Source organism: Oncorhynchus nerka, linkage group LG16 (genome assembly GCF_034236695.1).
Source record: "Oncorhynchus nerka isolate Pitt River linkage group LG16, Oner_Uvic_2.0, whole genome shotgun sequence".
NCBI classification, from domain to species: domain Eukaryota; kingdom Metazoa; phylum Chordata; class Actinopteri; order Salmoniformes; family Salmonidae; genus Oncorhynchus; species Oncorhynchus nerka.
In genome coordinates, this window is record NC_088411.1 from 9,881,780 (window position 1) to 9,904,795 (window position 23,016).

The window sequence follows — 23,016 nt, forward strand, 5'->3', positions numbered from 1 at the left end:
AAAACACCGTTCTCAAGGTCAACAGTGAAGAGGCGACTCCGGGATACTGGCCTTCTAGGCAGAGTTGCAAAGAAAAAGCCATATCTCTGTCCAGTGTCTGTTATTTTGCCCATCTTATTATTTTATTTTTATTGGCCAGTCTGAGATATGGCTTTTCTTTGCAAATATCTTCTTTATACCACCCTACCTTGTCACAACACAACTGATTGTCTCAAACGCATTAAGCAGGAAAGAAATTCCAGAAATGAACTTTTAAGAAGACACACCTGTTTTATTGAAATGTATTCCAGCTGACTACCTCATGGAGCTGGTTGAGACAATACCAAGAGTGTGCATAGCTGTCATCAAGACAAAGGGTGGCTATTTGAAGAATCTCAAATGTAAAATATATTTTGATTTGTTTCACACTTTTTTGGATACTACATGATTCCATATCTGTTATTTTATAGTTTTAATGTCTTCACTATTATTCTACAAGAAAATAGTAAAAATGAAGAAAAAGCCTTGATTGAGTATGTGTTCTAAAACTTTTGACAGGGTAGTGTATAATTACACACCTATGCACTCATGAATGCTCACACTCACGGACGCACGCACGCACTTACGCACTTACGCACACAAAAATACAAACACATACACAGAATTTCCCGACAACAGGGTCTGGGGACTGAGGGGAATTCATCTGGGTCCAGAGCAATTAATCAACTGCTGGATGAAGGAAGGTGACATACTGAATAGATAGATGGGGCCTTAGTGGACAATAAAAAAAAACACCTGGCCCAAGGGACACATCTTTAGTTTTATTCCCAGTTGACAACATGGCTGGTAAATTGGTCTACGTTGTGCTCTCACTAGCGTGATGTTTATGATTATAAGGAGTGTATTCACTAGCGTCTCATCTATCGAGTACATTTTTGTCATATTACATACATTGCATTCGGAAAGTATTCACACCCCTTTTTCGTCATTTTATTTCGTTACAGCCTTATTCTAAAATGTATTAAATTCATATTTTTCCTCATCAATCCACACACTGTCACACCCTGATCTGTTTCACCTGTTCCTGTGATTGTCTCCACCCCCTCCGGGTGGCACTTATTCACCCCAGTGTCCACAACTTTTCTCTTGCCTTACCCTGTTGTTTTAATAAATATGGTAAGAATCCAACCATCTACCTCCTGTGTCTGCATCAGGGTGTCGCCTTGCGTCATGATACACAACACCCCATAATGACAAAGCAAAAACAGGTTTTTTAGAAAATGTTGCACATTTATAAAAAATGAAATCCTTGATGCACATACCTGTCTATATAAAGTCCCACAGTTGACAGTAAATGTCAGAGCATTGAGGTCGACGGAGTTATCCGTAGAGCTCTGAGGCAGGATCGTGTTGAGGCACAGATCTGGGGAAGGGTACCAAAAAAGGGCTGCAGCATTGAATGTCCCCAAGAACACAGTGGCCTCCTTCATTCTTAAATGCAAGAAGTTTGGAACGACCAAGACTCTTCCTAGAGCTGGTCGCCCAGCCAAACTGAGCAATCGGGGGAGAAGGGCCTTGGTCAGGGAGGTAACTAAGAACGTGATGGTCACTCTTACAGAACTCCAGAGTTCCTCTGTGGAGATGGGAGAACCTTCCAGAAGGACAATCATCTCTGCACCCCTCCACCAATCAAGTCTTTATGGTAGAGTGGCCAGACAGAAGCCACTCCTCAGTAAAAGGGCCATGACAGCCACTTGGAGTTTGCCAAAATAGCACCTAAAGGACTCTCAGACCATGAGAAACAATATTCTCTGGTTTGATAAAACCAAGATGGAACTCTTTGGCCTAAATGCCAAGCGTCAAGTCTGAAGGAAACCTGGTACCATCCCTACGGTGAAGCATGGTGGTGACAGCATCATCGGGATTGAAGGAAAGATGAATGGAGCAAAGTACAGACAGATCCTTGACCTAAAATAGCTGTTTAGTGACTCTCCCCATCCAACCTGACAGAGCTTGAGAGGATCTGCAGAGAAGAATGGGAGAAACTCCCCAAATACAGGTGTGCCAAGCTTGTAGGGTCATACCCAAGAAGACTCAAGGCTGTAATGTAAGGTGCTTCAACAAAGTACTGAGAAAAGCAGGGTTTGTCAACTAGGTTCTGAGCTAATAGTCGGCCGGTCAGAACATAATTAGTATACAATATTAGCACAAAGATTTGGCCACAGTGCAAATTGAACAACATTTTAACATATCTGATTAGTACACAATACATTCATTTTGATCTGATTACGCTCATAAAATCACCATGTCTCTATTCAATTATTATTTTTGTCGATTTGTCTGTGCCTTGTGTAGGCTCCACTACTTTTTGTAACGTCAGCATTCATTCAGAACAATTAGCTTGATAGCAAGTATCAAAACAAAGGTGGATAATGAAAATCAAAGTTTCAGGGAAGAATGTACAGAGAGATATACGTTCACCTTACCATATTTTCCCAATGCCAAGCCAGTGTGTGTTATTTGCAATGAAAATTAGGTTTGCAAAGAATTCGATCTCAGATATCATTATGAATCTAATCATGGAACTTTCAAAGTGGCCTTACCGCCACAGACAGCTTTAACAGCAAGCTACACACACTGCTTTTTTGGCTAAAATATCCTGTCAAATAAAAGGGTTAAATCTGCAGTTACAAGAAAGAGGGAAAATAGTCATGCACATGGTGGAAAAACTTGAGGCTTTTACTAGGAAACTTTAGTTGTTCGATTTGGACTTGTCATCTGGAAGGTTACTGGACTTCAGCACACTGAAGATCTGCAGGCAGAGGGACCGGACATCTTCTCCACCAGATTTGAAGACTACAGCATTCCCAAGGATATCATTGTGTTTGTATGTGAACCTCTCACAGTCCGCCCAGGTGGAGAATTATCCTCCCTTGCTAAGAAAACAATATATATTGCCAGCCTCAGCAAGTTAAGTTATTTTAAATAGGCCTATGCTCGGAAGAAATAGACTATTATTGTTGAAATGAATTACTTGACTGGTGTATGTTTTCTCCATCTGTTGCTGTGCAACACTTGCATAACAAGTTAGCTATATTTTCAGCACCAGGCACTGTTCACCTCCCATTGATTGCGCTGCGGTTGCAGATTTACGTTTCAGCATCACAAAATTATATTTTTATTATTATAATTTGAGTGGCTTTGGGGGGCCAAATAATTTTTGCTGGCAGGCCATATTTGGCCCGGGGGCCGCCAGTTGGGTCTGACTACTTATGTACTCTAAATGTGATATTTCATTATTATTATTTTTTTTATACATTTGCTGAAACTTCTAGACATCTGTTTTTGCTTTGTCATTATGGGGTATTGTGTGTTGATATATGAGAAAAAACAACCGTTTAATCAATTTTAGAATAAGGCCGTAACGTAACAAAATGTGTAAAAAGTCAAGGGGTCTGAATAATGTCCGAATGCACCATATATAATCTAGCATCGTGTTTTGTACTTGGGTGCACTTCATTTTGTAAAGTATTACACCCCTCCAACATAGTGTGCATTGTTTTGTGAGACACACTGAGGAATGTTCTGAATTATTCAAACAGTGGCTGGCTATTGAGAATGGTCTAAAAAAGAAGCAACCTCTCTCTCTTTCTCTCTCTGTCTCCTCTTTTTTTCTCTCTGCCCGGCTCTCTCTCTCCCCTTCCCCTCCATCTTTCTCTCCCTCCCTCCATCCCTTCCTCCCTTAGTCTCTCTCTTCATCATTTTTCATCTCTCTGCCATAACAAGATCTCTTCACCGGAGAGTTTCTCCAGTCTCTGCGTACAGTTCAAGTCAGAAGTTTACATACACTTAGGTTGGAGTCATTAAAACTTGTTTTTCAACCACTCCACAAATGTCTTGTTAACAAACTATAGTTTTGGCAAGTCGGTTAGGACATCTACTTTGTGCATGACACAAGTAGTTTTTCCAACAATTGTTAACAGACAGATTATTTCACTTATAATTCACTGTATCACATTTCCAGTGGGTCAGAAGTTTACATACACTAAGTTGACTGTGCCTTTAAACATCATGGGAAAATCAAAAGAAATCAGTCAAGACCTCAACTGCACATGAGGACAAATATTGTACTTTTTGGAGAAATTTCCTCTTGTCTGATGAAACAAAAATAGAACTGTTTAGCTATAATGACCATTGTTATGTTTGGAGGAAAAATGGGGAGGTTTGCAAGCCAAAGAACACCATCCAAGACTGTGAAGCACTAGGGTGGCAGCATCATGTTGTGGGTGGGCTTTGCTGCAGGAGTGACTGGTGCACTTCACAATATAGATGGCATCATGACGGAGGGAAATTATGTGGGAGGAAAATTACGTGGATATATTGAAGCACCATCTTAAGACATCAGTCAGGAAGTTAAAACTTGGTCGCAAATGGGTCTTCCAAATGTACAATGACCCCAAGCATACTTCCAAAGTTGTGGCAAAATGGCTTAAGGACAACAAAGTCAAGGTATTGGAGTGGCCATCACAAAGCCCTGACCTCAATCCTATGGAACATTTTTGGACAGAACTGAAAAGGCGTGTGCGAGCAATGAAGCCTACAAACCTGACTCAGTTACACCAGCTCTGTCAGGAGGAATGGGCCAAAATTCACCCAACTTATTGTTGGAAGCTTGTGGAAGGCTACCCAAAACGTTTGACCCAAGTTAAACAAAATACTAAACTTCTGACCCACTGGGAATGTGATGAAAGAGATAAAAGCTGAAATAAATCATTCTCTCTACTATTATTCTGACATTTAACATTTGTAAAGTAAAGTGGTGATCCTAACTGACCTAAGACAGGGAATTTTTACTAAGATTAAATGTCAGGAATTGTGAAAAATTTAGTTTAGATGTATTTGGCTAAGGTGTATCTAAACTTCCGACTTCAACTGTATATACATACATGCATACATATACACACTTTTTTTAGAATATACCTTTATTATTCCCCGCAAACCCTACCACCCCTCCCCCAATTGGAGTAAACTAATAAACAATAACACTTAGGCTTCTACCTTCAGTTTATACATATTATACACCATCTATTTTACAATAGTTATATTTAGTATGTTTTTAGTCCTTCCTCTATTTCTAATGTCCATCCAGTTCGATTTCTATTTGTAACTGTGCTATTTCACAACATTTCAGAACCCATATACATTTTACAGACCCTGTATGTTTTACATTAGTTATCTTGTTATTAGTCCCACCCTTCATTCCCCTTCAACCCCTCCCATCTATCTCTTTCTATTTGCCATGCATTTGTTCAACTATGCTGTGATGCTTCACAAAAGTACTGCACCTTTCTATTCTCATAGCTTCTACAGATTGTAAGTTAAAGATGCCATTTTTGTTTGCTAAAATAATGATTATATTATTGATTGATTGACTATAACTTTTCAAATCACCCAGTATTGCTATTTGCAGCTTTAGTTCTTGGTAAATGTTGCAATTCTTCAGGCATTCCTGGACCTGTGACCTATATTCATTCCCTTTACTATGAAGCCCTGAAATAAGATCTGGTGCAATCAATTACCTTCAGAAGCCACATAATTAGTTAAATAATGTCCACCTGTGTGCAATCTAAGTTTTACATGGTCTGTCACATGATCTCAGTATATTTACACCTGTTCTGAAAGGCCCCAGAGTCTGCAACAACACTAAGCAAGAGGCACCACCAAGCAAGTGGCACTAAGAAGACCAAGGAGCTCTCCAAACAGGTCAGGGACAAAGTTGTGGAGAAGTATAGATCAGGGTTCGGTTATAAAAAAATATCAGAAACTTTGAACATCCCTCGGAGGACCATTAAATCCATTATTAAACATGGAAAGAATATGGCACCACAACAAACCTGCCAAGAGAGGGCCGCCCACCAAAACTCACTGACCAAGCAAGGAGGGCATTAATCAAAGAGGCTACAAAGAGACCAAAGATAACCATGAAGGAGCTGCAAAGCTCCAGAGAGGAGATTGGAGTATCTGTCCATTGGACCACTTTAAGCCGTACACTCCACAGAGCTGGGCTTTACGGAAGAGTGGCCTGAAAAAAGCCTTTGTTTAAAGAAAAATATAAGCAAACACGTTTGGTGTTTGACAAAATACATGTGGGAGACTCCATATGCCTTCATCAAACATATGGAAGAAGGTACTCTGGTCAGATGAGACTAAAATTGTGCTTTTTGGCCATCAAGGAAAAATGCTATGTCTGGTGCAAACCCAACACCTCCCCTCACCCTGAGAACACCATGCCAACAGTGAAGCATGGTGGTGGCTTTACAAAGTAGTGACTATGGGGGGTGAATAGTTATGCACGCTCAAGTTTTCTGTTTGTTTCACAATAAAACATATCTTGCATCTTCAAAGTGGTAGGCATGTTGTCTAAATCAAAAGATACAACCCCCCCCCCAAAAAAAATCTATTTTAATTCCAGGTTGTAAGGCAACAAAATAGGAAAAATGCCAAGGGGGTGAATACTTTCACAAGCCACTGTATGTCATTTAATGACAGTCACTCAAGTAACCCATGTCAGTTTTTAAATGATTTAGATAGTCTAGCCAGCTATCTAAACTTGAAGAAATCATTGCCACTTTCACTTAGATTTCATAATAAGTCATGGAAAAATGTGGAGAATTGTGGAGAACATTTGCTTTTATAACTGCAAACAATTCTCCCCTTGATAAAATGTGTAGAAAAATTCATATTTTTTGTAAAAAAAAATTGTACTCTCCCCAAATTTGTGGTATCCAATTGGTAGTTACAGTCGAGAGGCGAAGGTCGAGAAACGTGCGTCTTCCAAAACACAAACACAGCCAAGCCGCACTGCTTCTTGACACAATGCCCGCTTAACCCGGAACCCAGCCACACCAATGTGTTGGAGGAGACACCGTACACCTGGTGACCGTGTCAGCGTGCATTGCGCCCGGCCCGCCACAGGAGTCGCTAGTGTGCGATGGGACAAGAACATCACTGCCGGCCAAACCCTCTCCGAACCCGGACGACGCTGGGCCAGTTGTGTGCCGCCACATGGGTCTCCCAGTTGCGGCCGGCTGTGACAGAGCCTGGACTCTAACCAGGATCTCTAGTACTACGATGCAGTGCATTAAACCACTGCAACACTCGGGAAGCCAAAATGTGTAGAATTAGCTGTAAAACGGCAACAATAACAAAAATGTTATGTAAAGCAAACTTATTTCTTTACCTTTTGTTAATAGAATACTTTTTCTGCTAATAGATCCCTATGTACGTATAAAATTATAGTTTTTCGTCTCGATTATGAGTTAATGCCTATCAACTATCAATTAGCCGCTATCTGTTTGTAGATAAGCTGAGGTGAATGAAGCGAAGGTAACCAATGTGATAATGGCTGAGGTCATTTTTCCTTGTTTTTGCTGTTCTCCAAATAACATTTTAGACCTCACTAAAACTCAGACCCTGGCTACCCCCCTGGATTTAATGTCATTGTTGTCATTGGAGAGGAACAAGCGATGTATTCCAAATGGCACCCTATTCACTATATAGTCCACTACAAGGCCCCATAGGGGTCTGGTCAAATGTAGTGCACTATATAGGGAACGGGGTGCCATTTGGGAACAGCCAGGGTGTAGTATTAGTGTAATCTGGCTGTGGTCCCATGCTACAGCTGCAGACACTAGAATGCCCCTGAGCTTTCCCATCAGGCCCTTGTTTGCAGTGTTTAACAGTTACAGTAATAACTTCCCGTTGATACCATTGTGTCAGGTCTGCCATCTCCAGTTCCCCAAAGGCATGCACGCACGCATGCTGGCAGGCACACTCACACATTTAAGTCACACACACTCACGCACTGAGTGGCACGCGCAGACAGACATGAAGACACAAATGATTTTGAATCCTTGTTGCGTGAAGCTTGTTTTAAATTGTGAAGAAGTGAGAGCCTTTTTTTTGTGTGGCTTCTCTGCAATAAGCTCTCTCCCTCAATCCTCAAATGGGCCTGATTGTTTTGCGGTCTTACAACACTTCCTATTCAAAAACGGTCAAGCCCACACTACCTTTCTGGTTCATTTTGGCTCCTCAAGCCCACTGCTGCACTTTTATGTCTGTTTTGTTTGTTTGTTATGAATGGACAGTGTTATTCTCTTTGCCACCTGATTTTACCCCGGCGGAAATAATAACCAAGGCAAAAAACAACTACTGATTGTGATTATTTCCAGTGTAGAATCCCACAGTTTTATGGATGTGCTGACGATTATTGATTGGTACTTTTGTGTGGAGTTTAACAGCGCATCCGAAGATAATGATCTTTGTTAATGGGAGCATTAATAAATGTATAAGTGGTTTTGATCTGCTTTGTTGGCATGCTTTTTTTTCCAGAAACTAGGTGGGGAACATTAGAAAGAGAAGCTTTGCCGCGTATGCTTATGACGTAGCCTATTTGAACATGACACACCTACCAAATAAAAGCTTTTATCAAGCCTTTCTCTCTTTCTGTACCTGCGTTTAAAGCAGAGCCTTCAACAAGGAGGTGTGAACAGGCTTTGAATAAGTGTGAGATTAGATTATCATTTTTTTTCTCCAAATGTTTTCTTTGAAGGTTCGTTTTTGTTCCATAATGAATTGATCATAGGTTACGTAACGTTATTTTAAGTTGACAAGCAGCACTTGATGTAATTACCCTCTGATAAAAAGACCAGAATTAAGTTTATATGAACAAATAGAAGCAGAGCCAAGTTGATTATTTGTGCATGCCAACGTATTTCTAACTGACTGTGTACGTCTACTGTTGCTGTACCACTGTACCCTCAGGGCCAGGTCTATGGCGAAAGAGAATGCATTCTCATTCTCTATAACCTGTTAATCCATGTATGTTCGTTTGTCTCCCTGCCTGTGTGTTTTAGGGCGTAGGGGTGGACCCCCTCATAGCCCTGGCCCTGCCCCCAGACTCCAAACTGGCCAAGGAGGAGGACCCCCTGTTCCCAGCCTCAGACGAGATGACCATCAGGATAGGTTCGAGCAGGACCATTCTCAGGCAAGCTTCCCTTCAGATACCCACATCATCATCAGCAACTTCCCCACTCAACTCAAAAAACATTCAAAACCACCCACCATGAGTCTCATTTCTCTGATGGCTTGCTTTTGGATATTCTCTCTCTCTCTCCAATTCAAATGGCTTGATTGGCATGGGAAACATATAGTATATTCGGAAGGTTTTCAGACCCCTTGACTTTTTCCACATTTTGTTATGTTATAGCCGTATTCTAAAATGGATGGGGGAAAACAAATCCTCATCAATCTACACGCAAAACCCCATCATGACAAATCAAAAACAGTTTTTTTGAATTTTTTTGCTATAGTATTCAAAATTAAAAACAGAAATATTACATTTACATTGGTGTTCAGGTCCTTTACTCAGTACTCTGTTGAAGCACCTTTGGCAGCGATTACAGCCTTCAGTCTTCTTGGATATGATGCTACAACCTGGGCAAACCTTTCAAACCCATTAAGAAGGGAAGAAATTCCATAAATTAACTTTTAACAAGGCACACCTGTTAATTGAAATGCACTCCATGTAATTACCTCATGAAGCTGGTTGAGAGAATGACAAGAGTGTGCAATGCTGTCATCAAGGCAAAGGGTGGCTATTTGAAGAATTTCAAAAATAAAACATATTTTGATTTGTTTAACATTTATTTGGTTACCACATGATTCCATATGTGTTATTTCATAGATTTGATGTCTTCACTATTATTCTACAATGTAGAACATAATAAAAATGAAGAAAAACCCATGAATGAGTAGATGTTCTAAAACTTTTTACCTGTAGTGTATTTAAATAAGGTATTTCAGGATATACATTTTTTTGAGACATTGAGACATTTCAAATGCCATATTATAGCTCTCTCTTTCTTTCTTTCTTTCTTTCTTTCTTTCTTTCTTTCTTTCTTTCTTTCTTTCTTTCTTTCTTTCTTTCTTTCTTTCTTTCTTTCTTTCTTTCTTCCTCACTCTCTTTCTTTCTTCCTCACTCTCTTTCTTTCTTCCTCACTCTCTCTCTCTCTCTCGCTCTCTCTCTCTCTCTCTCTCTCTCTCTCTCTCATCTTACCAATCAATATCTATACTGGCCTGGGTTGCTTTAAAACGGGCATTCTCCTCGCAATCGTTTCACCTGTGTTCTTTTGTGTTTCATGTTTTCCTTCTAGTTTTATATTTTTTCTTTTCTTTTGAAACATAAAAGCATACGCTCGTCGAAGACATGGGAAAGGTTACTCATCTCAGAGCCACAGAGCTCTATTGCACTCTTAGCTTTAATGGACAATTTCCAATTTCATAGTGAGTTTGTTTAAACGGATATCGAAAACAGGTTCATTCAGACCGTGACAATATGATAACGGAATAGAAAATTGGATACCTTTAGCGTGCCCATCGCTTTCGGCTTTGGTTTTATTCAATGTTCTGGATGCTAATTGTTGGAATAATAATGAAGCCCACAGTAATTAGGAACTTGATCCATGCACATGGAGTCCAGCTTGGTTAATTAACTGAGCCAAACTAGTGGAAAGATTGAATTTAGACTACAGGCAATAAACCTTCAGAAAGTATTCACACCCCTTGACTTTTTCCACATTTTATTTTGTTACAGCCTGAATTTAAAATGGATTACATTTAGTTTTTTTTTGTCACGAGCCTACACACAATACCCCATAATGTCAAAGTGAAATTATGTTTTTGGGGAAATTTGTACAAATGAATAAAAGATGTCAAGCTGAAATGTCTTGAGTCATAACTATTCAACCCCTTTGTTATGGTAAGCCTAAATAAGTTCACGAGTACAAATGTGCTTAACAAGCTGCACGGACTTACTCTGTGTGCAATAATAGTGTTTAACCTGATTCTTTAGTGTACATGCAATTATCTGTAAGGTCCCTCAGTCGAGCAGTACATTTCAAACACTGATCCAACCACAAAGACCAGAGAGGTTTTCCAATGCCTCGCAAAGAAAGGCACCTATTGGTAGATGGGTAAAAAAAATTAAAAAGCAGACATTGAATATCCCTTTGAGCATGGTGAAGTTATTAGTTACACTTGGGATGGTGTATCAATACTCCCAGTCACTACAAAGATACACTGCTCAGGGATTTCCCCATGTGGCCAATGGTGACTTTAAGACAGTTACAGAGTTTAATGGCTGTGATAGGAGAAAACTGAGGATGGATCAATAACATTGTAGTTACTTCACAATACTAACCTAATTGACAGAGTGAAAAGAAGGAAGCCTGTACAGAATAAAAAATATTCCAAAACATATATGCTGTTTACAACAAAGCACTAAAGTAATACTGCAAGAAATGTTGCAAAGCAATTCACTTTTTGTCCTGAATAAAAAGTGTTACATTTGACCAATTCAACACATTACTGACTGCCACTCTCCATATTTTCAAGCATAGTGGTGGCTGCATCATGTTATGTGTATGCTTGTAATCATTAAGGACCAGGAAGTTTTTCAGGATAAAAAAATTATTAATGAAATGGAGCTAAGCAAAGGCAAAATCTTAAGAGGAAAACCTGGTTCAGTCTGCTTTCCACCAGACACTGGGAGATTAATTCACTTTTCAGCAGGGCAATAACCTAAAACAATTGAATACATTCTGAATTTAGGCCATAACACAACAAAATGTGCAATAAGTCAAGGGGAATGAATGCTTTCTCAAGGCACTGTAAGTGACTAATTTACTGTGACACCACCCCACCGTACTGTCACAATGACCCACTCCAGTCATGCATCCCCTGATGATGTCCTGCTCCAGCCATGTGTCTACTAATGATATCCTGCAGTTATTTGGCCAGTCGGGTTGAAGTCACTCTGGGGGGGGGTCTTTAAGTCGGGATAACAGAAAAAGGATATATCGCTCCCCTCATTAAGTAACAAACACTCAACCCCTCTGATCTCTCTCTGACCAACTCTTTCGTTATCTCTCTCAGGAAGATCTTCTTTCCCCTAACCAGTCAGGCTTCAAAACGGGTCACTCAACTGAGACTGCATTCATCTGTGTCACAGATGGTCTCCGCTCTGCCAAAGCTGACTCTCTCTCTCCTCTGTTCTCATACTTCTAGATCTATCCGCTGCCTTTGACTTCGTGAACCGTCAGATCCTCGTCTCCACCTCTTAGGGTTGGGCTTCTCAGGCTCTGCACACTCGTGTATTGCATCATACATGGCAGGTCGCTCCTACCAGACGGTGTGCCTCGATCTGTGCCCTGCTGTTCATCAAATACTGCCTCGGCAATATGAAAACACACACACAGACACTCAAACACTGTATACCAGTAGAGCCTGCGGGGAGGGGTAGGGGCTCCCTGATGGTCTGAGGGCACCTACCTAAATAGAGCTGGACACACAGTGGTGGCCAGGCTGCCTGTGAAAGGTCATGTGTCAGGTGACTGCACTAAACTAGGCTGCAGGAACAGGTGGTGGAGAAACAGGCCAGAGGTGGCACAGCTATGCCAACTTCTCAGCACTGAGAAACTAGATGCAAGGTGGCACGTATGATTCGCAAAGAACAAACGGGGAAGGGAGTGTGCGTGTTTGCGAGTGACTGCACATACTGTATTGTTCCCCAAAAAATTGGCAGGTGTGAAAAAATGCTGTAAAGTAAGAATGCTTTCTAAAATAGAAATGTTAATGGTTTATATTTATCAATTAACAAAATGCAAAGGGAGTGAACAGAAGAAAAATCTACATCAAATCAATATTTGGTGAGACCACTCTTTGCCTTACTTTAACAGCATTTTTTCACACCTGCCTAAAACTTTTGCACAGTACTGTATGTGCGCGTGTGTGACTGCATATGTGTGTGTGTGACTGCATATGTGTGTGTGTGTGTGTGTGTGCATGTGAGGGTGGCAGCCAACATTAGTATCGTGTCTTCTTAATCTTCTTCTTTGCACAAGTACACAGAGACCTTCTTAGCTGCTTACCTGTGGACCCGACGGCAGCACTTAGAACAGCTAACATGTATTCTCCCCACACTCCATCAAAAACATATATCCCTTATACTTTATGCATGAGACTTACTGAATAATCCAGTCTGTATTTGGAGAGAATATGAATAGGTCACTTTTTTTGTGGTTCTATCATATTTTAGACTTAGGGGTTTGTCATTTCCTACAAAGCATTTTTTTTTTTAAATGTTTGCTGAATATTTAGCGACATCATAAAAGGGAATTATACCTTTAAAGTTTTAGCGCCGCTTCAGTACGTCAAGCACAGCTCCGCGCCCCTTCTCTTAAAGAGCTGTTAACAGGACAGGATCTCCAAGCTTGTTTCGGTCACACCCTTTTAGAACGCTGTCGTCCATACAACTACGGGGACAGAGGGAAGATAGTATCCCCAAAGTATTGAATGACTAAGTAAGGAGTAGGGATTGGGGGATAAACACAATCCACTTCTGCCAAGTATTATACGACCATTTCGTCTTATGTCAGACAGAGCAGTATTTTCTCCGATTTTACCGACTACGCCACTTCATTGTGTAACAAGTTGATTTTGGTTGCTATTTTAGCTTTGTATGGGAGTCGTGGTTCATGTCTGAATGTTTGCGGGTGACCTGTCAGGTGAGATGAAATGAGAGTAGAGGAGAGGAGAAAGGTTGGAGTGGGACGACTCCTCCCTCTGTATGTCGTTGAGGAGACGGGATACCCAGTCTATCAAGAATGCTCAGTGACATTAACTGACAGTCTGATTGGAGGAGACCTAAAGCAGGAGCAGAGGGAGACCTTAGGACTGACTGAGGAAATAACACAGATAATCTATGAATCACAGAACATTTGAAGCAGCCAGAAAGACATGTTTTTCAATTGATTTATTTTCATATTGAAATAGCAAACACAATCACAGTATGATTTGCTCCACGCTTTGCCTAGCCATGGCAGCAGTACACAGAGAAAGAAGCAGGGGGAAAGGTGTACACAGGAGTGTAGCCAATGTTGCACCTGCTGTATCCATGTGACACAGTTATAGTTCTCTCCCTCTCCCTCTCTCTCTCTCTCTCTCACTCTCTCTCTCTCGCTCTCTAGCTCTTTCTCTCTCCACTTTGTCTCGCTCTCTTTTCACTCTTATTCCCTCTTCGTACTATTCTTTCTGTCTCTCTGTAGAATAGGTTTTACAGGAGGGGATGAGGGCTCAATGGGGTGCTGTATACCCTTATCATCACAGAACACATTGTAGTCCAGTTACACATTAACAGGAGCACACAACGGGAGTATTGCTCATATCCGTCCCTCCTCTGTCTGCCCAGCATGTGGTGTGTTTTGTTTGTTTGTGCGCTCAAGTGTGTGTGCGTACGACATGCGTTCGTGTACTCAAGTTTGTGTGAGCATCTGTATGTGTGCGTCACTGGCCATCCTGAAAAGAGGGCATACTACTGACCTACTGTTGTAATGGGTTGATTGTTGCCTGGCAACAATCGTTGTAGGTAGCATGATGAAAGGTAACATCCACAAGTGCCATGGAGCCAAGACACTAAGGTTGGGGGATATTACAATAGTATTGCCTATTGACGATGGTTGACGAAATTGGGACGTGACAGACGATGGTTTAGCCTATTTGAACCTGACCTTGTGCTGCGTAATGGAGAGCACACAAGAGAGACACTCACGTTCTCTCTTTCTGATGCATGGGCTTTAGGCTATAGTCTTAACCAATTCATTAAAAAAAAATATATATATATATATATATATATATATATATATATATATATATGTATGTCGTATCGTTGACTATCATTAAATGTGAAGACTGTTATTATATCAAATCAATTCTCTATGTGTAATTATTCCGTGATTCGTTTAATTACAGGAAAATGTTGTTTATAGAGTTTCGATTTCCCGAATACAACGCTTCAGATATTTTATTATCTCATCGATTACAGTCTTCTATTAATGTATTGTTACCTCATCAGTCTCATTCCTGAACGTCGCAAACCCTTGGATATCTGCACAAACCCTAACGTAAATCATGAATCAGCAATATACAAATTGGCTCAATTATTTATTTACTAACTAACTAATCAATCACATAATTACATAAACACACACAAGAAAAAGTCCCTAGTGGACGATATGACGGCTTGGTAGACAAAGGAAAGGGGTGGGAACAGCACAAGAGACGAGAAACTCCGAGTTTGTAACTACTCTCATGGAAATGCTAATACTTTTAACATGAACAACCGCTCATTCGAAAATACATTTACATATTTACAAGTGTATGCCTTTGTTGTCCCTCTCTGCGATCTCCGGTCGGTCCGTAGTCGCTCGACAGAAAGCCTCTGGTTTGTCCTCCAGAGATCAGTGTGTTGTAGTTGTAGGTTGTTATAATGGATACGTCACAGTCTCAACGTCAACACTGAAGAGGCGACTCCAGGATGCTGGCCTTCTAGGCAGAGTTCCTCTGTCCAGTGTCTGTTCTTTTGCCCATCTGAATCTTTTATTTTTATTGGCCGGTCTGAGATATAGCTTTTTCTTTGCTTTCTTTTCCTAGAAGGCCAGCATCATGGAGTCGCCTCTTCACTGTTGCCATTGAGACTGGTGTTTTTAGTGAAGCTGCCAGTTGAGGACCTGTGAGGCGTCTGTTTCTCAAACTAGTGCTCTTACTCAGTTGTGCACCGGGGCCTCCCACTCCTCTTTCTGTACTGGTTAGAGCCAGTTTGCGCTGTTCTGTGAAGGAAGTAGTACACAGAGTTGTACGAGATCGTCAGTTTCTTGGCATTTTCTCGCATGGAATAGCCCTCATTTTGCAGAACGAATAGACTGACAAGTTTCAGAAGAAAGTTCTTTGTATCTGGCCATTTTGAGCCTGTAATCGAACCCATAAATGATGATGCTCCAGATCCTCAACGTGTCTAAAGAAGGCCAGTTTAATTGCTTCTTTAATCAGAACAACAGTTTTCAGCTGTGCTAACATAATTGCAGAATGGTTTTCTAATGATCAATTAGCCTTTTGAAATGATAAACTTGGATTAGCTAACACAACGTGCCATTGGAACACAGGAGTGATGGTTGCTGATAATCGGCCTGTGTACACATATGTAGATATTCCATTATAAATCTGCCGTTTCCAGCTACAATAGTCATTTACAACATTAACAATGTCTACACTGTATTTCTGATCAATTTTATGTTATTTTAATGGACAAAAAATGTGCTTTTCTTTCAAAAACAAGGACATTTCTAAGTGACCCCAAACTTTTGAATGGTAGTGTATGTATATATATCCTTCATCCATTCCTTATTTAGATTTACGTGTATTTTGGGTATATGTTGTGAAACTGTTAAATTTGATTTGTTAGATATTACTGCACTGTCGGAGCCAGAAGCACAAGCATTTCGCTACACCCGCAATAACATCTGCTAAACAAATGTATGTGACCAATAGCATTTTATTTGATTTGATTATGGCAAGACATTCCGTTCCTCATTAGTTGATTGTCACTCTGCTCCGTCATGTGCACAGATTCAGACAAACCTGTTTCTTGCTGAAACTCCACCAGAGAGGAATATTTGAATATATTTCCCTACACTTAGTCTCTGTCCAGGGTATCACAACTGTATCTTTCATCATAATTTGTCCAGTTGTTGAATGCGATTTTGTGGTTTTTAGGGGGGTTATATATTTTTTGAGGGGGGGGGGGGTCGACAAACATTGTATATGAGTACATAATCACAATAGGACAAAGGTTAAAATCGCCAAGTGTAGCTGAGAAGTCTCTCTTACAGCGTTAAGTGCCATTAAGAACACAGTATTGTTTTTTTCTGAGTTGTGAAGCTCAAGATGGCGTCGACAGACATGGCAGCTCTGCTTCTAGCTCCTAAGCAACTTTGCAGTGTTTTTTTGTGTGTGTTATTTCTTACATTATTAGCCCAGAACATTTTGGATATCAGAGTGGCGGTAACTAACCAGCATTACGACCAGGAAAACGACTTTCCCATATTGGATCCTTTGTTCGTACCCTCCAGGGCAATTTAACTTATCCCAGAGGGAGGGAGGGAGGGAGGAAGGGAAACAACTGGGCTGTTGGCTGTTGCTTTTCCAAATGGCAGTCAAGTGAGTTGAAAGATAGTGTGTAGCCTACTAAAGGAGATGATTGGAGATCAGGTTTACCCTGAGGTTACCCAAGAGGAAACGCTGGCGTTACAGAGGTAGGAGAGGGGGAATCCTGGCGAGATTAAAGTGAATGGAAAACCTGCCACCTCTTCCCTCCATTCTATTAGTGTCACGGATCCCTCTGGAAAGTTCAATGCGCACACCTGGCTCCTTTTCCCACTGAATGTATTTGTATATACAGTTGATGTCGGAAATTCACATACACCATAGCCAAATACATTTCAACTAAATTTTTGACAATTCCTGACATTTAATCCTAGTAACAATTCCCTGTTTTAGGTCAGCTAGGATCACCACTTTATTTTAAGAATGTGAAATAATAGTGGAGAGAATGATTTATTTCAGCTTTCATTTCTTTCATCACATTCCCAGTGGATCAGAAGTTGACATACACAAGTTTACATACACTCAATTAGTATTTGGTAGCATTGCCTTTAAATTGTTTAACTTGGGTCAAACGGTTTGTTTAGCCTTCCACAAGCTTCCCACAATAAGTTGGGTGAATTTTGGCCCATTCCTACTGACAGAGCTGGTGTAACTGAGTCAGGTTTGTAGGCCTCCTTGCTCGAACACGCTTTTTCAGTTCTGCCCACACATTTTCTATAGGAGTGAGATCAGGGCTTTGTGATGGCTACTCCAATACCTTGACTTTGTTGTCCTTAAGCCATGTTGCCACAACTTTGGAAGTATGCTTGGGGTCATTGTCCATTTGGAAGACCCATTTGAGACCAAGCTTTAACTTCCTGACTAATGTCTTGAGATGTTGCTTCAATAGATCATCTGCGCAATCCATACGTCTGGTTCATCCTTGGGAGAAATTTCCAAACGCCTGAAGGTACCACGGTCATCTGTACAAACAATAGTACGCAAGTATAAACACCATGGGACCACGCAGCCGTCATACCGCTCAGGAAGGAGACGCGTTCTGTCTCCTAGAGATGAACGTACTACATACTAAGCGTTTACTGGTCTCGTCCCGTGTGATAATCATTGTGCACGTGTGTTATTTCTTTGAGGTGCTCCTCGCTCTTTTGTTTGCGTTTCGACCCTGTGTTTTTGTTACGTGTTTGCTTGGTCTTCGTCCCCGTGAAAATTGGCCAGTGTACAGTCACTTGATAATAAAATGAATGACCTCCGATCGTGGATTTGCTATCAACGGGACTCTCGTAACTGCAATATTTTCGGACAAGATACCCCCCATGGCTATCCAATTTAATGGATTCTGTGCCTCTTCATCAGTGGAGACTGGTGATTTGAAGAATTGAGGAGGATGGGAGAGCCACGGTATAGGCACGGAATGCACAGAGACGACAAAGAAAAACAAAATCGTCAAAGACTTATAGTACAATATTATGGGGAATGGGAATGAGTGGGCAACTTACACAGTGTTGGAAAGAGATCACAGCGGTGAATGAATGAGGTGTTCAGAGGCCTGACCAGTGCAGGACAGGATTTGGCTGGGAAGACAAAAAAACTAACATAACACTCTGCATTAAAGAGCTAAGAATGAGTTAGTCCAAGCAAGGAGTAAAATCATTGATGTGTAATAATGTGATTGTGATTGTAAATTGATAGGGGTACTCACAGTGCTAGGAGGGGAAACACTCAATGTGTCAGTGAATGAACGGGCACATGAGACGTGGCTTCAGTTAATGTCAGGAGAAAGTTGACAATGGTAGTGGAGTGGAGTAATCATCACCTCTTAATCAGGGAACAGGAGGGTACTTAGCTGTAAATACAAATAGCAGATACATTCCATTACAGCTGCGCCATTGTAGGTTTGGACAACAAGTTTCTCTCAAAATTCATAAACTTAAACACACACTACACATTTTGCCCACTTGACACATCAAAGTATGCCAATAAACTTTCCTGAATAAAGACCTGATCATCCACATACCTGCAAGCAGACTGTTGGCACCATAGGTCCCAGAGCGGAGGGGCCTGTCGTTTTTCCTTATCTGTTAACCTAACTAAGAAAACTCGGGACCCTATAAGATATGACAGTGATTAATCAGTTGTAAAAAGGTTTTATATGGGTTATGATGTATACAGTTTGTGTTAATCAAGTCACATGGTTTAAAAAAAAACTCCTGAAAAAAACTCCTGGCCCTAGGGGTGATGGCCCTGTCAAACTGCAGCTACCTTATATTTGTTCATATAAATCATATTTAGACTAGATTAGGAGGGGGATTTCCTCTGCCCGGACAGATAGACAACAACAGATAGACAATATAACTGACAGGGGCTGAGATTGCTTTATGCATGTTTGCATCATGCAGGCCTATGCAACTGTCGGCCTTATACAAATATGTACTCACATATGTCATCACTATTATGTTGATTGATTCATTCTAGTTAATCATTTTGGATTAAAAACGTGTAGGCAGCCTAGCCATGTCTCCAAACACACAAATGGACTATAAATACATACCATTACACAATGTTTAGGTGTAGCCTAGGCTGCTGCAACATTTAGGTCATGAATTTTTGCTTGTGTCTGTCTGGATTGATTATGTGTTATCATCTTTGCTAAATATATAACAGGAAAGTGGAATGTCTACTTGAGCGCACGCGGAAAAACGCTTTTAATGGATGACGTGATCAAATCATTCAGAATATTTTTCGAACATCCCAGAATATACAGTCGAAAGTTCGATATGTGCAGCAAGTAAAGCATCAGTAACGTGCAATTACCTCTGCAAGTTCCTTGTAGTTGCCCTTGTTGGCGGAACGTTCCCTCTCGTCCTCTGAAAGCAAATTCTTGCATGCCCAAAAACGCAGTGGTGTTGATAACATCCCTGTTTCTTCTTACTTTCTCGTTGTGTTGCGCAGTTTGAATACGCAGACGGTCGTCATAATCAATGTAGCTTTTTCCTAGAAGCTTCAATCTGATATGGACATGTATATGCTCCCTGCTTTTCTTTTCCCGTTTAGCTGAACGATCAATGTTCTTCAGGTGACCGTACCCACCTTTCGATCAAGGCTCAGACTTTCCAAAAAAGCAGGCAAGGCCAGCAATATAGGCGGCTTGATGAAAGGCTTCCTGCTAACCAGCTATACTTCTGATACCAGTTGCAGTTGGTATTGAACACCCTCACCTTTTCATCCTTCTTCATGAAACTGATCTCAGGCAGAGGTCGATCCTCACTTTTAGTCTCCTGTCATTTGAAAAAAAGAATGTAAAAAAAAAGACAAGGTTTATTTTGAGGACCGTTAAAAGTCACTATCTACAGCAGTGATTCCAATAATGTGGTTGAACTGTGGTCAAGTGTCTGTGTGTAATTTAATCTCCTTCTCCCAGTCCCTTACTTTGTAACATGTGGCCCATTAGCTTGTGGAGAAAATTGATTGTATAATGAGTCAGGGGAGTGTGCATGTGTGCTCGTGCATGTGTGATGTGACAAGTGATTGACAGGTTGAATGGCTGTACTAGAGATTGTCAATCAAACCTTGCCAAATAGAATCCACAGTGACATTCAGCCACAGCACGCACACACTCCTGATGAGCCCTCAGCTCTTAGAGGGATGTGGTCCCGGACAATGTCTGAAGGCTCCTATCTATCACATACTAATTACTGTGATCCTTCAACACCTTTTCTCCCTAAGGCCCCTAGTGGCTGCTGTAATGAATGGCCTTCAATGGGATGACTATATGATCGAATTCGCCAGAAAAAACATTATTTCCAGCGTTTGACGTAGCTGTATTTTAGTCACTGGGTGTGGAGAGAAGATGGTTTCACAAAGAGAGCATTAGTACTACCTGTCATTGCTGTGTGTGTACTATGTTGGTGTGTGGGGGGGAGGGTCTCAGTGTGTGTGTCTCTCGGTGTGTGTTCCTGTGCTACTATTGGTATTTACTCAATTTGAATTTAAGTTGATTTCCCCTGTGTCCTGTGCTGTTCTTTTCTAGAATTGCTTACCGTCTGACAAAGTGAACCAGTGTTTATGTTTGCAAAGGTTGTTTGCAAGGACTTGCAGTCAGAAAACACAATCACATAGTCAAGAAAGGACATGACTTGTAATTAGTAAAAAAAACTCAGCAAAAAAGAAATGTCGCTTTTTCAGGACCCTGTCTTTCAAAGATAATTCGTAAAAATCTAAATAACTTCACAGATCTTCATTGTAAAGAGTTTAAACACTGTTTCCCATGCTTGTTCATTGAACCATAAACAATGAATGATCATGCACCTGTGGAACGGTCATTAAGACACTAACAGCTTACAGACGGTAGGCAATTAAGGTCACAGTTATGAAAACTTAGGACGCTAAAGAGGCCTTTCTACTGACTCTGAAAAACACCAAAAGCAAGATGCCCAGGATCCCTGCTCATCTGTGTGAACGTGCCTTAGGCATGCTGCAAGGAGGCATGAGAACTGCAGATGTGGTCAGGGCAATAAATGGCAATGTCCGTACTGTGAGACGCCTAAGACAGCGCTACAAGGAGACAGGACGGACAGCTGATTGTCCTCACAGTGGCAAACCACTTGTAACAACACCTGCATGGGATCGGTACATCTGAACATCACACGTGCGGGACAGGAAAAGGATGGCAACAACAACTGCCTGATGGAGGAATGCACAATCCCTCCATTAGTGCTCAGACTGTCCACAATAGGCTGTGAGAGGCTGGACTGAGGGCTTGTAGGCCTGTTGTAAGGCAGGTCCTCACCAGACATCATCGGCAACATTGCCTATGTGCACACACCCACCGTCGCTGGACCAGACAGGACTGGCAAAAAGTGTTCTTCACTGACGAGTCGTGGTTTTGCCTCACCAGGGGTGATGGTCGGATTCGTGTTTATCGTCGAGGAAATGAGCGTTACACCGAGGCCTGTACTCTGGAGCGGGATCGATTTGGAGGTGGAGGGTCCGTCATGATCTGGTGCAGTGTGTCACAGCATCATCGGACTGAGACACAGGAATGTCATTGTTCTGCCATGGCCAGTGAAGAGCCCGGATCTCAATGCCATTGAGCACGTCTGGGACCTGTTGGATCGGAGGGTGAGGGCCAGGGCCATTCCCCCCAGAAATGCATTGAAGGTACCTTGGTTGATAGTGGGGTAACATCTCACAGCAGGAACTGGCAAATCTGGTGCAGTCCATCAGTCCATGAGAAGGAGATGCACTGCAGTACTTAATTCAGCTGGTGGCCACACCAGATACTGACTGTAACTCTTCATTTTGACCCCCCAGCCCTTTGTTCAGGGACACATTATTCCATTCTTGTTAGTCACATGTCTGTGGAACTTGTTCAGTTTATGTCTCAGTTGGTGAATCTAGTTATGTTCATACAAACATTTACACGTTAAGTTTGCTGAAAATATGTAGTTATTATCTGTATTGACCAGGGAAGAGGCTAGTTGACTCCTGAATCTACCTCAAGTTATAGCTTATATAATTAAAGTTTGAGCTTTCTACGCTCTCTCCGATGCTACTTCCCCCTTAGCATTAATCTTATCGCTCTCTCTCTCAGCAGCTCATAATGCAATTTATGAATGAATAAATGTACCCTGAGCTCAAATATGTACACGGAACAAAAATCTAAACGCAACATGCAACAATTTCAAATATTTTACTGAGTTACAGTTCATGTAAGGAAATCAGTCAATTGAAATTATCAAGGCACAAGGCGAGACGCAGATGCAGAAACACAGGAGGCAGATGATTGGAGTCTTACAGTGTTTATTAATCCAAAAAGGGGTAGGCAAGAGAATGGTTGTGTAGAGGCAAAAGGTTAAAAAAAAACAGTTCAGAGTCAAATAGGTACCGAAGGGCAGGCAAATTCATGGTCAGGGCAGGCAGGATGATCAGGCAGATTCATGGTCAGGGCAGGCAGGATGATCAGGCAGATTCATGGTCAGG

General features: G+C 41.2%; 1 protein-coding gene across 1 annotated transcript in view; it reads left to right on the plus strand.

Moving 5' to 3' along the window:
• LOC115144000 (zinc transporter ZIP11-like) overlaps window positions 1-23,016 on the plus strand; it is a 126,024-nt gene that overhangs the window by 43,780 nt on the left and 59,228 nt on the right. The window contains exon 2 of the mRNA XM_029684560.2: window positions 8,895-9,003. Coding sequence (XP_029540420.1) covers window positions 8,895-9,003 — 109 coding nt within the window. The remainder of the gene's footprint in view (window positions 1-8,894; window positions 9,004-23,016) is intronic.